This window comes from Syngnathus acus, chromosome 9, assembly GCF_901709675.1.
Source record: "Syngnathus acus chromosome 9, fSynAcu1.2, whole genome shotgun sequence".
Taxonomy (NCBI): domain Eukaryota; kingdom Metazoa; phylum Chordata; class Actinopteri; order Syngnathiformes; family Syngnathidae; genus Syngnathus; species Syngnathus acus.
In genome coordinates this window covers 10,628,503-10,648,843 of record NC_051094.1, presented here as the reverse complement: position 1 = coordinate 10,648,843, position 20,341 = coordinate 10,628,503, and the positions used below count along the sequence as shown (strand labels likewise).

At 41.6% G+C, this 20,341-nt stretch overlaps 1 protein-coding gene across 3 annotated transcripts in view; it reads left to right on the top strand.

Annotated features, from left to right (window-relative positions):
* The first annotated feature begins 5,346 nt into the window (after positions 1–5,346).
* LOC119126833 (probable E3 ubiquitin-protein ligase HECTD4) overlaps positions 5,347–20,341 on the top strand; it is a 29,580-nt gene continuing 14,585 nt past the window's right edge. Inside the window, exons 1-37 of one of the 3 annotated variants that reach the window (XM_037258287.1) lie at positions 5,347–6,049; positions 8,202–8,755; positions 9,796–9,885; positions 9,972–10,099; positions 10,569–10,677; positions 11,348–11,486; positions 11,558–11,728; positions 11,814–11,877; positions 11,968–12,006; positions 12,084–12,245; positions 12,337–12,450; positions 12,528–12,668; positions 12,789–13,024; positions 13,120–13,262; positions 13,351–13,421; positions 13,501–13,606; positions 13,741–13,861; positions 13,937–14,065; positions 14,317–14,441; positions 14,748–14,901; positions 14,992–15,092; positions 15,200–15,398; positions 15,513–15,632; positions 15,716–15,820; positions 16,162–16,325; positions 16,499–16,744; positions 16,871–17,063; positions 17,159–17,263; positions 17,338–17,426; positions 17,506–17,678; positions 17,782–17,917; positions 17,999–18,143; positions 18,991–19,157; positions 19,240–19,386; positions 19,471–19,655; positions 19,767–19,920; positions 20,004–20,284. In XM_037258287.1, the coding sequence (XP_037114182.1) occupies positions 5,903–6,049; positions 8,202–8,755; positions 9,796–9,885; positions 9,972–10,099; positions 10,569–10,677; positions 11,348–11,486; positions 11,558–11,728; positions 11,814–11,877; positions 11,968–12,006; positions 12,084–12,245; positions 12,337–12,450; positions 12,528–12,668; positions 12,789–13,024; positions 13,120–13,262; positions 13,351–13,421; positions 13,501–13,606; positions 13,741–13,861; positions 13,937–14,065; positions 14,317–14,441; positions 14,748–14,901; positions 14,992–15,092; positions 15,200–15,398; positions 15,513–15,632; positions 15,716–15,820; positions 16,162–16,325; positions 16,499–16,744; positions 16,871–17,063; positions 17,159–17,263; positions 17,338–17,426; positions 17,506–17,678; positions 17,782–17,917; positions 17,999–18,143; positions 18,991–19,157; positions 19,240–19,386; positions 19,471–19,655; positions 19,767–19,920; positions 20,004–20,284 (5,653 nt within the window). In that variant the 5' untranslated portion in view covers positions 5,347–5,902. Of the gene's footprint in view, positions 6,050–8,201; positions 8,756–9,795; positions 9,886–9,971; positions 10,100–10,568; positions 10,678–11,347; positions 11,487–11,557; positions 11,729–11,813; positions 12,007–12,083; positions 12,246–12,336; positions 12,451–12,527; positions 12,669–12,788; positions 13,025–13,119; positions 13,263–13,350; positions 13,422–13,500; positions 13,607–13,740; positions 13,862–13,936; positions 14,066–14,316; positions 14,442–14,747; positions 14,902–14,991; positions 15,093–15,199; positions 15,399–15,512; positions 15,633–15,715; positions 15,821–16,161; positions 16,326–16,498; positions 16,745–16,870; positions 17,064–17,158; positions 17,264–17,337; positions 17,427–17,505; positions 17,679–17,781; positions 17,918–17,998; positions 18,144–18,990; positions 19,158–19,239; positions 19,387–19,470; positions 19,656–19,766; positions 19,921–20,003; positions 20,285–20,341 lie in introns of all 3 variants that reach the window. The other 2 variants (XM_037258286.1, XM_037258285.1) reach the window with 2 other exon arrangements.

The window sequence follows — 20,341 nt, the reverse complement described above, 5'->3', positions numbered from 1 at the left end:
ACATCTAGCTATCCTCTCTCTCACTACACTCCTATACATTCCTGTAGACCAAACAAGCAAGGTGGAGGAGTCTCACTGTATGTGATTGATAACTTAAATTTCTCTCCCAGAAAGGATTTAAGTGTCAATTTTGACATGACTGTAGTAGAATCTGTGTTTATAGAACTCTCCTCTTGCTCACTTATAAACAACAAAAATGTGATAATTGGATGTATATATAGACCACCAGACTCTGATAAAATCACCTTCAATGAAGCCCTCGACTCTACTCTAGAAATTATAAACAAAGAAAACAAATTATGTGTCTTACTTGGTGACTATAATATTAATTTGCTTGAATCTAAGCAGTCACATACAGCAGACTTCCTTAATACATTATATTCCAGAAACTTTTTCCCTCTTATCAACAAACCCTCCAGGATCACAAGCTCAACGGCCACTCTCATAGACAATATCCTATTTAATTCTCTAGACTACAAGATAACATCTGGCCTTTTGATCTGTGATGTATCCGACCATCTACCTGTCTTCCATCTCATCCACAATGATAGTAGTCCTGAAATCAAAGATCATATTGGAGATCAAATGAAATTCCGCAAATTTACTGAGAAAAACATGGTATCTTTTATATCTATCATCAGCTCTGTGTCATGGGATGAGGTTATCCTGTTGCAAGATGTCAACAAAGCCTATCACTCCCTTCTAACAATACTCACAAATGCATTAGAGTTCTCCTTTCCTTTAACTTCTAGTCGTAAAAATAACTCTAAGGGGAAACCATGGATAACGGATGAACTAAAAAAATCTTCACGTAAAAAAAATAAACTATATAGAAAATCTATTGCAAATCCCATCCCTATAAATATAGAAACATACAAGAAATATAAAAACAGATTTACAGCTTTACTAAGGAAAACCAAACAAACTTACTATGCTGATAAATTTACACAAGCCTCCGGTGACATCAAAACAACGTGGAATCTTATCAACCATTTATTACATCGCAAGAAATCAAAAACATCGACCCCAAATGAGATGCTGGGGAAGAATAGAGCTCATTCAAACCCAATAGATATTTCTAATGGTTTCAATGATTTCTTTGTAAATGTTGGCGCTACCTTGGCATCTAGCTTCTCAACCTCTGATACAAGCCCCTGTTGCCTTATTAAAGGGCAGTTTCCTTCACTCTCCATTCTTGACCCTCCTAGTGTTGAGGAAGTTTACAACATCGTCATGAGCTTGAAAAACTCGGCCCCTGGCCATGATGAGATCAGAAGCATACTTATTAAGAAAATTATTCATTCAATAATAATTCCACTAACACACATTTTCTCCTTATCTTTAAAATTTGGCATTGTACCCCAAGAATTAAAAATTGCTAAAGTCATTCCTATCTTCAAAGCTGGTGAGACTAATGAATATGGTAATTATCGACCTATATCCGTACTTCCTTGCTTCTCCAAGATTCTAGAAAAACTGGTTTACTCAAGATTGGCAAAGCACCTAGAAACAAACAATATTCTCTATAAACATCAATACGGTTTCCGCAAAAAGTTTTCTACTGAGCATGCACTGCTTCAGCTTGCCAACCACATCTCAACGGCTCTTGACAATAAGAAATTCGCTCTTGGTGTCTTTCTAGATTTAAGCAAAGCATTTGATACTGTCGACCATAAGATCCTCATCGCTAAGCTAGAGAGATATGGAGTGAACGATTCTGCCCTGAAATGGTTCACAAACTATCTCGCCAACAGAGAACAATATGTATATATAAATGGTTGTTCTTCCAACAGATCTAAAATACTATTTGGGGTCCCGCAGGGCTCAATATTGGGTCCTCTATTATTTTTGGTGTACATAAATGATTTTTCCATGTCTTGTTCAAATTTTCTTCCTTTGTTATTTGCGGATGATACCAATCTCATTGCCACCCACGAGGATTTTAATTTCCTCATTGCACGTGTGAATACTGAGTTGCACGCTGTTACAAAATGGTTCAAAATAAATAAGTTGTCACTCAATATAAACAAATGTAACTTCATGATCTTCTGCAATATAAATAAATCTTACCCCAAAGAACAGGCCAAAATTTACATAAATAATAACGAAATCCATCAAGTTACTAGCACTAAATTCCTAGGAGTTATAGTAGATAAACACTTAAACTGGTCTGAACACATTGATTTGGTTTGCAAAAGATCCATGAAAACGCTAGGTATCTTACGAAAAGTTTGTCCCTTGGTCCATCCGTCTGCTCATCTCACTCTGTATTATAGTTTCCTCTTTCCTTTACTCAATTACTGCAACATAGTCTGGGCAGCTACATATCCAACATACCTCAGCAAATTACTCATCATACAAAAGAAGTTCCTAAAAATGATCTCTTTTTCAAATAGATATGAACCATCGGCACCATTGTTTAGAAACTATTCATTACTGCCAATTGATAAAGTAAATATTCATCAAACCTGTCTACTCACCCATAAATATATATACAGGAAACACTGTCTTCCAGCCACTTTTCATAATTTCTTCGCATTTGTATCGGAATTACATTCTTATCCTACAAGACAGGGGGACAATCTCCACCCACCGTCCTGTCGAACATCACGCCATCAATACAATATCCATTTTAGAGGGCCCTCACTCTGGAATGAGCTACCAATCCATATTCGATCCATATCTTCACAGGTTGCTTTTAGAAAGCACCTGAAACACCACCTTCTCCACTCATGATCCTACCAGTCCAAAATTACTCCACCGCACTCAGCTGATCCATACTAAGAACATCAACTTAAACCACTATTTATACCCTGATTCTTCCTTGTTTTGTTATTTTCTGTTTGCAGTTCTTCTGCTTCCGCTCAGCTATTTTCTTACCTGGTGTTTTTTGATTGTTTCAACATCACTAAAGTGTCAAATTTTGTTTCTCTTGTTTCTCATTTTGTATAGTGTATTTGTTTATGTATGTATACGTTCACTTTCGTATATATGCATATATAAATATGACGATTTAATATTTAGCTAGTTATGCTTGTGTTTATTCATTGATGTTTATTCATTTATATATATATATATATATATTATTATTATTTTTTTTCTTTCTTAAACACTTGAATAATATTTGATGTCACAGCACTTTGTTTGTTGTGCACTTTGATTATACAGGAGTGGAGCTCCTTACAAGCCCTAGGCTTCGTCTCCCTCCCTGCACTGTTATTTGTTATAATAATATGTGCTAAACAATAAACTAAACTAAACTAAACTAAACAGTGTTAAAAATGTGTAAAAAAAAAAAAAAAAAAAAACATGCCCCCTTCACATTTCAGACTGCCCCCTCTTATGTGCATTCCTAGAACCGGCCCTGACTTACACACTGATCCGTTGGCAACAGTCTCTCAACCGGTCGTGAACGGGAAATTGCGTCACTGACTCGTTCATGAACGGAAAATTACGTCACTGACTCGTAAAGTCCCTCCTCCATCTAACGCTCGCTGGCGCTGCTGATTGGTCTTCACGAGTGAGCGAGTGAGTGACAGACAGCATTGCTGCTATGCTATTGCCAGCCGACACACGTTATGCCGACATTGACATTTTAATTTTGTATTTGTTGGCTAGTAGTTGATGGTGTTATTATACCGAATGTGTTTATGTTTGTGTTTGAATAAAAGGTTGAAAAAAAAACCCGTTATGCCGACATTTGTTAATTTTGGGGACACCAACTCATATAACAACGTAAAACACATAGATATTGTCATATAAAGCAGTTAACCAAATGTCTGATTTTTATGTTTTGAATGGCGAATATAAAAACAAGGAATAAAACACCAGACAAGTTATAACATAAATGTTTATAATAATAATAATAATAATAATAATAATAATAATAATAATAATAAAAGTACATTTCAAACCAGCAATCTAATGTGGGACTGCAGTCGATATATTGGATAACAACATTTAGGCATATATATGCATACACGTTATTTAAAACCTACTATAAGTAAATCGTAAATCTACATTCTGGCTTCCATAGTTCACGCCAGGAGACGCAACATATTCACTGACTGATCCGTTGATGCACAAGAAGGCATTTCACTCATTGACTCGTTCGCGAACGGGAAAGCCAGGATTCGTTCCCTCACTGATCCGTTCTCGTGGTGAACTGGAAATGCGGATCACTCAGTGAGTGATTCACTCAGTGAGTGATTCACTCAGTGAGTGATTCACTCAGTGAGTGATTCACTCAGTGAGTGATTCACTCAGTGAGTGATTCACTCAGTGAGTGATTCACTCAGTGAGTGATTCACTCAGTGAGTGATTCACTCACTAAGTGATTCGTTCACTCACAGATTCGTTCGTTGGTGAACGGGAAATGCAATTCCAGACTCGTTCGTGAACGGGAAGTTACGTCACTGACTCGTAAAGTCCCTCCTCCATCTAACGCTCGCTGGCGCTGCTGATTGGCTGATTTTCTTCTTCGTTTTGTTTTACGGCGAGGTAGCACCAGCTTCAACGGGCATTACTGACATCTACTGGATTAGGGCTGTGGACTCGGACTCGGTCGGACTCGGTCTTTTTTTTTGCCGGACTCGGACTCGGTGCTGATTTTGACCGAGTCCACCGAGTCCGACAATAAAAAAAAATACGTTCAATTTTATTTTCATCGACGGAGGAGGATGAGTTTGAAAAAGAACTTGACAGCATTGAGCGCCGCCGGCGTTTGTCGGCCGCCACCTCGCCAACCGACATAGATGAAGAAATTGGGGCAATGTTGGCACTTGGTCGAATGAAAGAGAGCCCATTTGTTACAGCTGATCGTTATCCGTCCGGCCTCAAGGCAGCGACTCGGACACTAACAGCAATGCCAATCAGCCAAGTCAGCGTAGAGCGCCTGTTTTCCGGGCTCAAGTTTATCATGTCTGATCAGCGCGGCGCGATGAAGGCTGACTTGGTTGAGGCGAGTTTGTTCAGAACAAACTCAAGTCGTTGAATTGAAACTTGAAAGTATCTGTTTATTGTATTCGTTTATATGTTTAATAAAGACAAAGCCATCACAAAACTGTTGTAATTATTTAGATTTTGATCTAAATTAGCCTTGAATAAAGACTAAGCAGTCACATGAATTAACAGAAAAAATGGACAGCCGGACTCGGTGGTCAAGAGGCCGGACTCGGACTCGGACTCGGTGCAAAAATCCGACCGAGTCCACAGCCCTGCTGAAGTTATATATGAAAGGAAAAAAAACAACGAATCACTTCCTAAAGTGATTCGTTCACTCTGGTTCACTGAAAAGATTCGTTCTTTTTGAACGGATCGTTCACTCACGAGCCAACACTACTGGGATTCTCATTAACGTCTTCAGCCACCCAGATAGTGGTAGTGCCATACACGAAGATGGTTGAGGTTTCATTTTTCTTACAAAAATTACCTATGACAGATACAGTATTTGTCCCGAGCCGATTGACGTTGTAAAGGCGTGGCGATCGAACGTGTTTAGTGCGAGTGTCACGCCCACTCTGCTCGGAAACGTTAACGAGTCTACGCCGCACGGTAAGCTAGCTCCGCTTTTAGCTAGCCGAGGCAGACGGCTAGCAGTAGCAGCAGCAGCAGCAGCAGCAGCAGCAGCAGTAGTCACTGTTTGCACGGACGGACGGGAAAGGCGCAGGCAGACATGCGTTGTGAGCTGGACCTGTCATCGCTCTCTTTTCACCGTGTGGCTGCGGTCCGCTAGCTTGCAGCCTCGCACGGCGCGTTCTGTCAAACACCGTCGTCAAACCGGCGGACAGGCTTGCCCACATTTTGTTTTTGTACAACAGCCGAAGCCAGGGCGTTTTCTGTCATTCTGGCACTGAATTTTTAATGTTCGACTCCTTTGGCATCACTGTCGGGGGAGAGAGCGATGGGTTCCGGGGCGGTGGACTCATCCCAGTGGCTTTCGGTGAAAGAGGAAACCATTTTTCTCCACGATGGGCTCATTCGGGTCACAGATTTGGCCGAACTCCCCAGTGAAATTGGTGTGTCGGAGCAGGGGGACACCGAGCAGGAGGTGAGTCGAGTGTCGAGTCACACGCCCATGGCGCGTTTGTCTTTTGTACGTGTTTATCAAGGGGACATGCAACTATGACAGCGGTGGGCTTTGCATTAGCTTCTATGTAGAATGTGCTTTGACTGTCTGCAGCAACACGCCCTTGATGATAACGATAGCGCAAACGTTTGCAACTTTCCCTGCCCTGCTTGTTATCGACCCCCTGTCAAGGTGCTTGTTGGTCGCGTGTTTCCGTTAGTTTTTCAGAATAAAAGTATTGGAAGCAACGTTTCATATTTCATATTTATATTTACATAATGTATTCTGTACAATCACTATGGTCTGAATTTGTATAAGCAGCCAATTTGCTTTGTTAGTGACTTTGTTTTAGGTTTGCGTCTATGATACATATTGGTTGTGTATTCGCTTCTTTTTAAAAAGAACTTTGTAGCAGAATTACTCATGACTGAATATGATGCAAACTTTCATAGATTTTTGAAGATGCTATTAAGCAAAGTAAGGTTAAGGTAATATTTGTGCTTATTTTCTTGTCCCAATCCAGGTAAAAAAAAAAGCTCAGCCAATTATTTTGAAGGGACAGGATATTGGCACTTAATGGAAATCACAAAGCAATTTCTATTTTCTATTTTATTTTCATAAGCTGTTATTAGTATTCATAGACTTTAAGAAATCTGTTGTGCATTCATATTGTAGACTTCAGCACAGTACTACTTAATGCTCGGCTGGTGTCATCATACTAAACTGTGCATTGTATTTTGGTCCATACAACACTGACTGACAACAATAGCTTTGCCTTTGTGAAATGACTTAGACTTCAGGCTACATCAGGCCAAAGAGCAGTCTCATTCTGTTAGTTTTCATTCATTTGTCAAGATAAGGCACTAAGCAATTTCTGAATCTGCCATGAATTGCAACACCCAAAAATGAGTCAGCATTTTTTGCAGTCTATCTGAAAGACAAATATATGAATTAAAAAGAGTTAAGAAGGTGTAGATCCTGTGCAGTCAAGCATGCACCTGTTGTGCAGAGGGAAGCGTGGGCCACCAGAATGTTATCTTGAAAATGATAGATGATGCCCATGTAAATGTGGACGGCAAAGTATATATTGCTGGGGTAATTTGTTACATTTGATATTTTTTTTCACAAATCTATACTGTTGGCTATTATTTTTACAAATTATTGTCCAATCTAAAGGCATTGAGATTGGGTTGCTGTTTTTGACGACGGAATGTTAATAATTGAACAGCCTTGTTGATTTTGTGCTGACATGTCTACTGAGATCCAGACATTTCAATGGAGATGTGAAGATGAATATAGTTGTCAGACATCAGAGTCGGGCAAAATATGCTGGTTGCTGGGCGGATGAACAGAATTGTTTAATATTACAGTAAATTGAGTTTTGATTGAGCATTAAATTTCAGTTCAGCCTTAGTGATATCAAGCATCATAATCATGCTACTTCAAACTGTCTGCAAAGTAACACTTAATAAACATATTCCCTAATATCTATATTATATTTAAGCCAATGATATGACATAATTTGCCGTACCTCCTCATGATGGGAGACGGACACAGAAGATCCCTTTCTTAATAAAGTTGAACCAAGAGTATCCTTCGTGTCAACAAAACTGACAGTCTTGCTTAACAGGTCTGTTTTCTTTGTTTTTATACGTTGTTCCCTATTTCTGACCTTATATGCTCTCAGTTTACGACATTCATAAATTTTGGGATTTTGTTGTGATGTTAACATCTAGCAGCAGCAGTCATTTTTAGAACAAGGCACAAAGGTCCCAGACTCCAGTAAAGACTTTTACCGTAACATTAGTAGAGTTAGTGAAATGTAATCAATACAAATTGTGCCTGCTGAATGCTATAATAGTTTTTCCCCCTTGTCCTTTGTTCATAGGCCTCACATTCTAATCGATAGCTGAAATGCTTAAGTGCACATGAAGCACATTATTTCACCATGCTGTGTCAGACTACTATTTCCAAGAGCAAAGAACTACAGACATGATTGTGCTTTTCTCTTGTTGGAATGTCCTCTAGGTTCTTTTGCATTAAACCCAGCCTTACAAGATGTATCCTCTTGTTTGTTCCACTTTTGGGTGAAATAGTTTACACTGTCATTTTCCACCACTGTCCTCCATTCCAGATTCTGACATTTGAGACGAAGAACCCTGCGGAGCTGGCAGAGCGTCTACGCGCAGTCTGTGGGAATCAGAGTAATGCCTACGCCCGCCTGCTGGAATACCGACTCAATGCTCTGCGTGGCCTGTGGGGGGCGCAGCGGCAGCTGGCCCTGGAGGAACAACAGGAGCGAGAAGGGACTGGGGGTGCTGATGAGGAGACCTTGGCCTTGCTCAAAAGACAAGGTCTGCTCCAGCAACCCGAGCAGGCTCCCTTTACCTCCCGTGTGGGCCTGCTGCTGGTCTTCCCCCTTCTACAGTCACAGACCCGCAGTGACCCGGCGCTCTGTGGCGTCACCGCCGAGGTGCTGCTGTCCTGTCTCCGGGACTGCCAGCCGCTCAGCCTCAGCAAAGAGCCTGCCGACTGCCTGAACGGCCTGGAGGGGCTGCTCTGCTCCTGGTTGGAAGATGGTGCGCAGGAGTCCGTCCAAACGCAAAAGGCCACTCAAATGCAGATTCTTCGCACGCCCAGACATCGAGAAAATGCTGCTGCTGCACTGGTTGCACTTGCTTGTGCTCGGTGAGCCCAGAGGCACACACTGCTAAACATGTTTTTTTTCTTTTTGCTGTCACACCCTCAAATATTTCCAGTCATCAGTATGTTTTATGGTGCTGGAAGTTATAGGCTACATTAACGGTGTAAAAGGTTTTGAAATAATTTACCTCGGTCCCATTTATTTATATCGCAAAAACCATAGGTGTGTAGACCTTTTTATATCCACTGTATTTTATAGCCAATAGGTATGTTGCTTACGCTACTTGCAGAAACGCAATCCGATTTAACATCTGATAGGCAAACAGTTGTAATTCGACTAAACCATGTGCAAACATTCTTACCTGTTGTATAATTTTCAAGGATAATATTTGCCCAACCTTTGCTGATACACTGAAAGCTATTTCAAAAAGTAGTTCCTATTTCCAACAAATCGAGGTTCACATTTTTTGTCTGAATTGCATGCAGTTTGTCTGTAATTGTAACAATTATGCAGGGATACTCACAGAGGTGTGCTTTGGGATGTTGTGTTTGCAGTTTATCCCTGCCCATATAGTCTGAGTACGCCTTTTTAACCAAAATCGGAAAATCTTGTGTCTTATATCATTGAGCCCGAGCCTGACAGTTACAGTATGAGGACTTGTGGGCCTGCATGGTGTGAACCGTAAAACTAATCAGTTTGGTACAAGGCGTTTTATATCACCGACTGTCACGTCGGTGTTTTTGTGCGTCAGTCGGAACACTGCTTCAGCTTCTGCTGGTGACAACTGATCTTGACTTGTCAAAACCAGAACCCTCTCCTCTTTTTTTGTTGCGCCTTTATTGAACCGGCAGCTCTTTGTTGTCACAAAGCATCCAGGCCTATTGCTAAATTTACCATTTGGAAGGTGAAACAACGCAGAAAAAAGATCAACGGTTGTCATGCTTGCTTGTCATGATGTCATCACGTTGTAGTCAAGTTAGGCAAATGTGACTTAATCAACATTAAATTATGAGTGGTGTTCTTTTTTTGGCTGCTCTTGTTATTCTTTTGGGGGATAATCTGCCAAACCTTATATTTCCCCCAGAGGATCTCTAAAGACCTTCATCCACACAGTGCATCTCCTTCAGAAACAATCAGATCTTGGCCAACTCCCAGTGTCAGATGTCCTCTACAGGTGATGCCTTGATGTTGATTCACCACATAATCAACTGTGTAAATGACTTTCCCCCTCTATGGAAGTAACCTTTATTCTGGCTTCAGGCTTTTGCTCTTGGAAGGAGGCCCGGGCTCTTCATCATGCCTGCTCGGTGGGAAACACACCGTGTCGTGGGGTTTTGAGGATATGTTACCTACACCTGATAACTCTGCTGGAGGAGCTGAGAATAAAGGTTTAGGCCTGATTAAATTAAATGGTTATTATTACATTATGCTGCTGCTGCTGCTGTTGTTTTTTTTTTTTTTATGTGTTCAACTGTTTTAACCCAATACGTAACAATTTAACACTGCTAAGGACAGGCATTGAGTGTTATGGTGAAACTCAAGGAATATATATTCAGCAGGGTTTTAAGGGTGAAATACAGACAAGGCAGTGATGACTCCAAGAAATCAATAAGATGACTTCGCAGAGCAGTAGAAGCTGATCAGGGGTGTACTGTATATCCATAGCAACAATTTTGCATTAACGGTACTTTGCAAAGCTAACAATAGATTATCAATTCTTTACTCCTCTCTGCTGGCAGTATCGCTGTCAAATCTAGAGCAACTAGCAGCAAGCATCTTAATTCTCTCATATTGATCCTCCTTTTCAAGACATGTTGTTTTCCCGCCTTGTAATTCTTTTCGTCCCCTTTCTCACAGACACCGACCTGGGTCGCTGTCTGGCCACAGACGGGCTCTATCTGTACACCACTAACTCCTCTGGGAGAGGACTCAGTAAACTCGGCTCTGGCTTACACGGAACCCTGAGGTAATACAACACTTGCCTTTATTCTACAGCATCCGAAGAAAAGAGTGAGATGCTAAATATATCTGTCATCTCAGTCATCCCAATAATGTCTGCATTCTTTCCTGTATGTTTCTAAATAGATATCTGGCTGCGTGGAGGCATGTCCTGTCTGAATAGCTTTAATTGATTAGTTGATGGGTCACTAAGGCACTGTTGCACTTGCTTTATTTTGCACAATGTGGTTGGATTCAATTTACATTGATATTTTCAGTGGATTCTGAAATGAGCTCATTCGATGTTAAACAAACCTCTGTCATTTAATGAGTCCTGCTTGGAATCAACTTGTGTTAGTTCCTTCTGTCAGTTCATCATCTTGGAGCACTGTCTTTCGTTGAATAGTGACGGAAACCCTATCACGTACTAGATGAGCTAAAACAGGCATTTTTCAGTTTCTTGGGTAATAGCCAGGTGTCCCAATACCTTGATGAATGCAATATTTTGTGGGTTTGTAGTCTTATCATATTAAGGTTTCTGTTTTCGTTATTTTATCCTTTCAAAAATATATTTTTAAAAAAATATGCCTAACTAGCAATGGGCTGGTGTGGAATGAGTTCGTGGCAGGTAATGAAAGTGAGCTGTCATCACACTTGCACAAAGTGCAAAAATGAAAGCTCTGCATGTGTTTGTCCAGGGGTTTTGTTTACTGTCGAAATGAGGAGTTGGATTCTGGTTGGGTGGTGTACAGCAGCGCTCGCCTTCTCCATCGCCCTTCTGCCTTTGATGCCAAGCCTCATCAGCTGTGCCAGGTCATTGACCCCTTCACGTTACAGGTAATTCTCCATCAAATCGACCAACATGAAACCCGGGAAAATGAAGGATTTAATCACACTGCTGTTTTTAGGTTTGTCAGATTGTCCCCATGCCAGCCCATCACTTTCCAGTGGGTAGCAGCATGACTACGCTGCATCTCTGCTCAGATGGAACCTACCTATACTGGGTATGGTCCCCGGCCAGTCTCAACGAGAAGACACAGAAGGGCCACTCCGTCTTCATGGATGTCTTTCACCTTTCCGTGAGTCATTTCTCGGCACGATTTTAACTGTATTACTAGATTTGTTTGTGATTTGAGGGGTTCTCCGCTTTTGCTCACGATACAGACCCAGACAGGGCTGTGTATTGCACACATCTTGCAGGAGAGAGTTATTCTGACTCGCAAAGAAGGCGAGTCTTCCAAGTGCTTGAATGAGCTTCTTTTGAGTCGAATGTCTCGCTTCCGGGCCTCACATTCTGCCACGTTGGCTGCTCTCACAGGCTCTACCATCACAAACACTGTCAAAGAGGAGCAGTCTGGTAATCAATCATCTCAACATGCAAAATATATATTATATTTATTGTTATTTGCATCATATCTCTCCTCCTCACTACAGCTGTCAACACAAGCTGTGGACTCCCCTTGAAGACTCTGAGGAAGACCCCAATGTATGTGTGTGGAACATACTTAGTGATGCTAGTCCCACCTCCTGGTGTGTCTGGGAGCTCTGCGACACGCTCACTGTTTGGAGGTGCCAGCAGTCTGTCCTCGCTGAAAAGTAGGAGCACATTCGCACTGTTTTTGTCACTAATACTTTAATTTTTACTACGGCAAGTGCTTTCCTCTAAAGTGTCCGCTTGTTATTTCAGTATTAACCTCTAGTTTAGTCTTCAACCTTGCTGACGGCCAATTCAGCAGCCGCGCTGACCTCATTGATGCTCCTGGCAGTTCCCTCGGCAGAGGAGCTCAGGTGGCAGGACTGGGTGAGTGTTATTGCTGTCCCCAATGAGTGTTGGAATGTAAATAGAACTAAGTGCCATGTGATTGTGTGGCCTTTTAGGAGCTTGTTACGATGCACGGAACAACTTGATCTGGACTTGCTCGAGCGATTACATTGATCAGTGGTGTAACCCGGGCAATCAGGCCTTTCATCATGTGTGCCACAGGTTGGGTGTGAGCCATGTCATAAAGGAACCCAAAGGTTGGACTATAGCACTTAAAGCCACGCTATCCGTGTTGCATGCTGTAGTAAATCACAAATCTCAACTTTTCTTTCATTATTGTTTTTTTTTTTTTTTATGTTTTACCCCCTTTTTTGCAGAAGAAATGGTGCACACGAGCGAGGTGATCAACCAGCTCCTTCATCATGTAGGTGCCATGTGTGTCCACCAGCTTAACCTGCTAGCAACTAGCAGTAACAGCCTGCCCCTGGGTGCCCTACTGGGTAAACAACATCCTATCGAGGCCAGTCACTTCAGCAGTATCTGTGACATAATGGAGAAGGCAATGGTCAGCGGAGATACCAGCATCATCCGCTGTGTTTTGGTAGTCTTCCAGGTTCGTTTTCTGTGACTTTCACCAAGATGTTTTAGTCACTGTCTTCATTTGATTTGTTTTGAAATGATCTTTTGTACCTGGTTTGTTTTCTCCAGGTCGTATTTAGGTTCTTCAATCCGCAGTCGGAGCAGAACAGGGAAAGCGTGCGTAGGGCAGGCCTGCTCTTGTGGCAGCTACTAATGGCTCCAGTGGATCAAATAGGGGCTGAGATTCAGAGAGAGGTTTGCCTGGCCATCAGGTAAATATGATTTTATTTTAAATATAATGTAAGCCATAATAAATGGAAAAATATCTATTTGGTTTTCACCATTTCTGTTTCTCTGCAGCTCAGGCCTGAATACTTTGTATCAGGGGGAGGCTGAACTCAATAAATTGCTGAAACTTGTTCTAAGTGAAGGTGCTTAAATAAGATGATTTAAATGAGCCAGAATGCCAGTGTCCTTTCTAAGTAAACAATTAGTTGATTTGATTCTCAGGTGAAAGGAACAGTGGGCTGTCTCAGCTTCGGGATGTCATCCTCACCAATATGGCCGACCAACTGCAGAAAAATAGGTTTGGAAGTGAAGAAGATGACCACTATAGGTGAGCATCCATATGGTACCACCGTTTTTAGTGTGTGGTGCGGAATCTATTCAAGTTTTATTGTGACATATCTAAACGTAGATCGAAAAATAGTTCATCATGCTTAAGAGCCTAAAGAAAGCTCTTTTCAACAGGCTGAGTGATGACCTTCTGCAGTGTATACTCAAAACCGTGGTTCGGGAATCCTGCCTTCTCATTACCAAATGTCAAACAGTCGCTCGAGATGACTTCCAGAAGCTCCTTTCCACAGTGCCAGTATGCTCATTACAGTCTGTTCAAGGAAGTTTTGCTTCTCTGATACCAGTCTGAGATGTCACTCCCTCCCCGTAGGTGGTTTCCCCTTGTCTGCGCTACCTCATGGCTGTTCAGAACCACCTTCTCAGTAACACCATTCTTATCCGTCCAGATGATAGTGACGACAGTGACAGCTCCCTACAAGGGGAAACAATGAAGGTACAGGTAAACATCCCCTTTAAATACCCCTTCCTCGTCTAATGGAACGCTCTTATCAGTTTCGGATGCTGAGTTGTATTTTCAAATTGTGGTTGATATTACAAGTGCAAACAACATACTCTTATTCAACTCTGGTTATGTCGTGATTGAGTGTTTGTTAAAACTGGAGAGATCTCAGTAAAGCGATAAAATATTGGATACAGTATCTTGGAAGCAGAGTTACCGAAGTGTGGGCCTTTTCTCTGTGGTGTCCTCAGGAGCTTCAAGGCAGCATTCTCTCCTTAGCAACCAAGATCCTGGTGGGATGTGATGAAGCACTGGAGACGCTTCAGCAGGTGACAACAGCGCTCATTAACAGTGAGATCCTTGACAAGGAAACCAGGTGAGTTTCTTTTTAAACTTCCGAATCTATCCTCCATTTCAAGGATTCCATTAAATGGCATAAATGTGCCTTTAATGTTGCTTCCATGGCATGTGAACTCACATAATCAAAATACACTTCTTTTTTTTTTTTTTTTTTTTTTTACACGAACGCTGATAAGAAGTAAGTTAGGACAATGCTATAATACTGTAGTACTTACATTTTTTTTTTTTTTTTTTTTTTTTTACATGAACGCTGATAAGAAGTAAGTTAGGACAATGCTATAATACTGTAGTACTTACATACTTTGCCCTTGTTACTCCAAAGGTTGAAAGGTCTGGAGCAGGTAACAAAGGCCACCATGCTGGGGCACTTATTGCCCGTGTTGCTGACCACTCTGATGCACCCCAACCTGCAGACCCTAACGCTAGCTGATGCGCTCATGCCTCAGTTAGTGCAGTTGGTTTTATACACCAGTCAGGTTAGTCAATATTTGTATTGTGTTAAAAAAAAAAAAAAAAAATCCTGTCGTGAAATGACAAATATTTTCTCCTTTTTGTTTTCTTCCCAGACTGCTCTGTTACTAAAGACTCAGTCTCCACTTTTCTCAGACGAGTCACTTTTGGGTGGCTGTGTTGGGCAAGGGATGAAGACCTCTGCTGCTGATGACAAGTAAGTATGTTCTATAATAACATTGCTGCGTGGACGAATGACTGTTTTTACTAAATGTGTCAGCTGTTAAGTAAGATGGATTTGAGAAAATCCCTGTCCTTTACTAGAATCCTTGATGAACGTGAGGAGCCTGGATTCCTGACAGGACTGAAGATCCCTGCCCCTTGGGCTGCTGGCAAAACTGTGGAGACTGTGCATCCTGTGCGAGACAACTATAAATTCAAGGAGACTGTTCACATTCCAGGGGCTCGCTGTTTGTACCTTCGCTTTGATTCTCGCTGTTCTTCGCAATATGACTATGACAAGGTGTTTATTAACACAAAGCACAGTTAAAATGATTCATTGCAGTACATCTTCATAAACACGGTTTTCATATTTTGCCTGCTGTTTGTAACTAGTCTTTATTTTTCTTCTACTTAGTTGGTTATTTATGCCGGTCCCAACACTAATAGTCGAAAAGTAACAGAATATGGAGGAAACACTCTGGGATATGGCAGTCGCAGTGTTTTGGGGACAGGATGGCCCAAAGATCTTGTCAAGGTAATAGACGCTGTGAGCAAAACGTGCATGGTGAATTGTCCGCAATCTTAGTCTCACTGCATGCATTTATTATCTCTGTTTAGGTTGAAGGTGACACAGTGACCTTTTCTTTTGAAATGAGAAGTGGACGAGAGCACAACACTCCTGATAAAGCCATGTGGGGCTTTTCTTGCACTGTCAGAGCGCAGGTAAAACATTGGCATATTGTTGGAATCCTTATATTTAGTAGTCCTGTCTCATATTTATTTTATTATAAAAAGGTCTACTCATTATAATCTTTATAAAGGAAAATTGTAACTCGCATTCAAATTCACATTTTTGTGTTGCGCATAGCACAGAACCAGACATGTGAGGAAAGAAGCAGCCAGGAAGCAGACTGGCATTTCTCACTCACTTACTAGAACATATTTTTTCACATTTGTCTGCAGCGGGATTTGAACTGTGACCCTTCAGCTCCAATTAAAGCCCAAGTCATTGCAGATGAGCTTCTACCGTCCCATTACATGTAAAATATTTTTCATCTTTTCAGGAGTCATCTGAGGATGTCTCAGGAGGCCTCCCTTTCCTGGCAGACCTGGCACTTGGTCTGTCAGTACTCGCTTGCTCAATGCTGCGCATTCTATACAATGGGCCTGAGGTGACAAGAGAGGAGGACGCCTGCAATGATTTGCTGTGCTCAAAGCTTCTGCAAAGGTGATGCATCAAATAGTCAGATCGTTTGACATTTTCGTTTGAATTTTATCAAATGAGTACGTTTCATGAATTTTAACATAAGATAAATAACATTTGAGCACCTTTTGTTTTGCTGTCATCCACATCTCTAAGGAAAGATTGTCTCAAAATGTCGATAAATTCTTTTTCCTCAGGTGTCAGTGGCAGGTGGAAGCAAACGGCGCACTCTCTCCTGCTCTCACTCCAAGTCCTTCACCACTGCCACTAACCATCGAGGAGGACCGTGAATTCACCTACCCTGCCGATGTGCTCATTCCTCCTCCGGGTTTTACATCTGGCGCCCACTTCGACTTGCCACGCATACGCCTCCCTCCAGGCATCATGGGAAAGTTGCGAGAGGTGTCTGGAAGAGCTCGCCCACAGTTTCGTCCAAGCATTAAGTAAGGACTGTATGCAAACAATGCAGTGTTTTGTTTTATAACATTATGCTTTCTACATGTTTTTGTTTATAATGTAATCTTGTCATTATGTAATCATTTCACAAGCAACTGTTTCAATCCTGAAAGAGAGGTGATCCGGCCAGATGTCATGGAGGAGGTTATAGTGTCATGTGTCATAAAGCATCTCAGCTTGGTGGATGGTCTGCAGTCGCTTGTCAACTACCAGTACCGTGAAGACCACGCAGAGGAGTTTGACCTGGTCTGTAAGATCATGGCAGAGACCTTTAAGAAAATCAACGCGATGGAACGTCAACTGCAGGTAAGCATTTTTATTTTAGAGATAAAGAGAGTGAGCAAGCAGACAATGTATAATTATTTTACATGTCTTTACATTATCTTACATGTTTGATGCAGAGTGTCGCAGAATTGGAGCAAAAGTGGCAGAATGAGGTAGAGGAGGCCCAGCAGGGAAAGCTGGATAACAACACTCCTTTCTTTCATGACTACCACTTCTTTGAGGTATCCCGCCGGACAATGCATTTCATACAGTACTATAATTTGATACTCAATTTTTCCCTCTAATTTCTTGTCAGAATAAGATCAAAGAACTTGAACTACTTTGCTCCCTGAAAGATGTCCCCCTTGATTATAACGACTTGGAAAATGTTGTCCTTGGATTGAGGCAAGACGTTTAAAAACAGCAGTTTATGACAGTATTACATTGTCTGTCACTAACATCACTTTTATATCTGCGCCAACAGGGAGAAGTTCTTTCACGAGGTAAACACCATGCACCTTAAAAGCAGCACCCCACTTCCTAAAACTAAAGCACTTGTGAAGAGTCTGATGAACCGTACAGAGCTACTGCTACATGTTACCATTGCACCACATTGCAGAAGCTTAACCACCACACCTGCTGGAACACCGGGCCAAGGTAGACGTCTAATCCTAATTCAACTATCGAAACTGGATTTCTTTGTGTTTCATTCTTTCAGCGTTGGACAGTGTTTTGCTTTTCTCTTATCTTTTTTTATTAGCTTCCAAGTCTGTATCAGACGCAAAGACTGCCATCTCCATTGTGAAGCAGCCAGTCTTCCTGCGCAGCATGTCTGCACCCTCTGATTTAGAGATGATTGCTAACCAAGATCTGGAGTTCACACATGCTGCGCAAAGGTACCTTTTGATTTTGTTTGATGGATTAAGCCTCAAAAAATAAATGTTCATCTTTTGCGGGGGGTGTCTTTTATTTTGAAGGAGGCGACATCACCCCACCAGTCATCGTAGCAGCTCATTTACACTGCTGCAATCTCTGGTGGTTGAAGACAGCGGAGACAAGCCAACATATAGCGTTCTCCTGGGTCAGCTCTTTGCATTTATCGGCACTACACCTGATCAAGCTGTAAGTCTATTAGTTAATAATTATCTCCCGTTTCTTATAGTAACTGGAATTGCATGCACTAAGGCTTAGTGACTAAGCTGACTATTGGCCAGAGGTGGAAAGAGTGCCCACACTCCAGATCAAAGTAGAAGTACAGTCTTCTTTTCAGGGGGAAAAAAAAGACTGATTAAAAATACTGATTTAACCTCTTTACTTAAGTAAAAGTAAAAAAAGTACAGGCTCTGAAATGTACAGAGGTTAAATGCTTCTTTTTTTTTTTTTTACTATCAATTATATTCAATACTTCTTTGGCAAAGCTTAGAACAAACCCATCACATGTTCTCTTCTTTTTTTTTTTTTTTTTAACTTACAGCCCACTTGTATTGAGAAAGAAAAAGAATCATAGCTTTACTAACATGAGCTGACTAACAAGAAATGACTAATTAGCTAATTACAACCTGAAAAAATACCTTACCTGTAAATGCTTTTCTCAGCTTAGATGAAAGCTTGTTGTTTTTAGATTGAGAAGACAAAACATATTTGCCGATTCTTGGAGGTGACAATATCAAACACTTCTTAGGCCACGAATGGCTTCTCTGAGTTGTATCTATTAACGCCCCACGCTTCCTGTTCTTCCATGTTGCTGTCACTTTTTCAGCCGCAAGATCTCAATTGATCAATTAATAAAGATCTCAAACACAGTTAACTTTACCACACCAGTTATAACAATGTGTGGTAGTGGGTCAAATTAAAAAAAAAACTTTCAGAAAATAAACAAACACTGAATTATAGGTAAAAAAAAAAAAATCAACTTAATTCCAGGAATATTCCAACAATCACTGTCAAACATCCATTATTTTTTTTTTAGGTATCAAGCAGCAGTTTCCTGTCTGCTGCGCAGACACGATGGCGCCGTGGGAGCACACGAAAACAGGCGCTTGTCCATATGAGAGAGCTGCTCACTGCTGCGGTCCGAGTGGGTGGGGTCACGCACTTGGTTGGTCCTGTTACTATGGTATTGCAAGGAGGCCCAAGGTAAAAGGATGCTACAACACAAAAAAAACACTCATGCAATGTTCGGTTTCCACTGTCTATTAAATCTCTTTAATGTGTACAGGATTGAGGAGCTGACCTGTGGCGGAATGGTTGAACAGGTGCAGGAGGCCTTTGGGGAGACAATGACGTCTGTCGTGTCTCTTTGCGCTCGCTACCCCATTGCTTGTGCCAACAGTATTGGCTTGCTTTGCACAATACCCTACACAAGGCAAGATTTATGATCTCGCCCACTGTCCCCTCATATCCTTGGCACAGGTTAGTCACCGTAGTCATCCTATTTGTCTTTCCATAGGAGTGAAGAGCAGTGCCTAGTTCGGAGTGGGTTGGTTCAGCTCATGGATAGCTTATGTAGCTTGAGTGGTCAGAGAGAGTGCAGCTCAAATGAGAAGCAGACCAAAAAGCAGAAGGTAGCCACCATGGCCTGGGCTGCTTTTCAGGTGCTTGCGAACCGCTGCATTGAGTGGGAGAAAGTGGAAGGTAAAAAGTATTACAAAGGAGTATAACGTTTATGTAATGATGGCAATATCTTGTTCTTTTTGAATTGTCTCAGAAGCAGAATATTTTTATCTCTGTTTTACTATCTTATAGGTGGCTCGACAGATGGAGTACATTCCGGTTTGGCTCGACAGGTGTCCAGTTTGTTGACCAATCATCTGGCCAGAGCTACCGAGTGCTGTGGGAATCAAGCAGCTGGCAATGATGCCTTGCAAGATGTGCTCAGTCTTCTCAATGACCTCTCTAGGTAAGTTGTGTTTTGTAGTTATAGACTGATACGATGCCTGTGAGTGTATTTATACAACAAATGTGTTTTACATTTCATTCCAGGAGTCACATAGGAAAAGCTATCCTGAGCCAACCAGCCTGTGTTTCGAAGCTCTTGTCTTTGCTGCTTGACCAGAGACCTTCCCCAAAGCTGGTGCTCATCATCCTGCAGCTTTGTCGAGCAGCCTTACCTCTCATGAGCGTGGAGGACTGTGGCAACGTGGCCCTACCATCATGGAGCTTTTCTATGAACACGCTCGATACAGAGCAACAAGATGCTAATGACCCTGCCTCGCGCATCGCTGCCTTGCTGCTCGCCAAGCTGGCAGACTATGTGGTACCAGGTTTGTCTCTCATCATTGACAACATAACATTGCTAAATAATACAAGGGATTAGTATT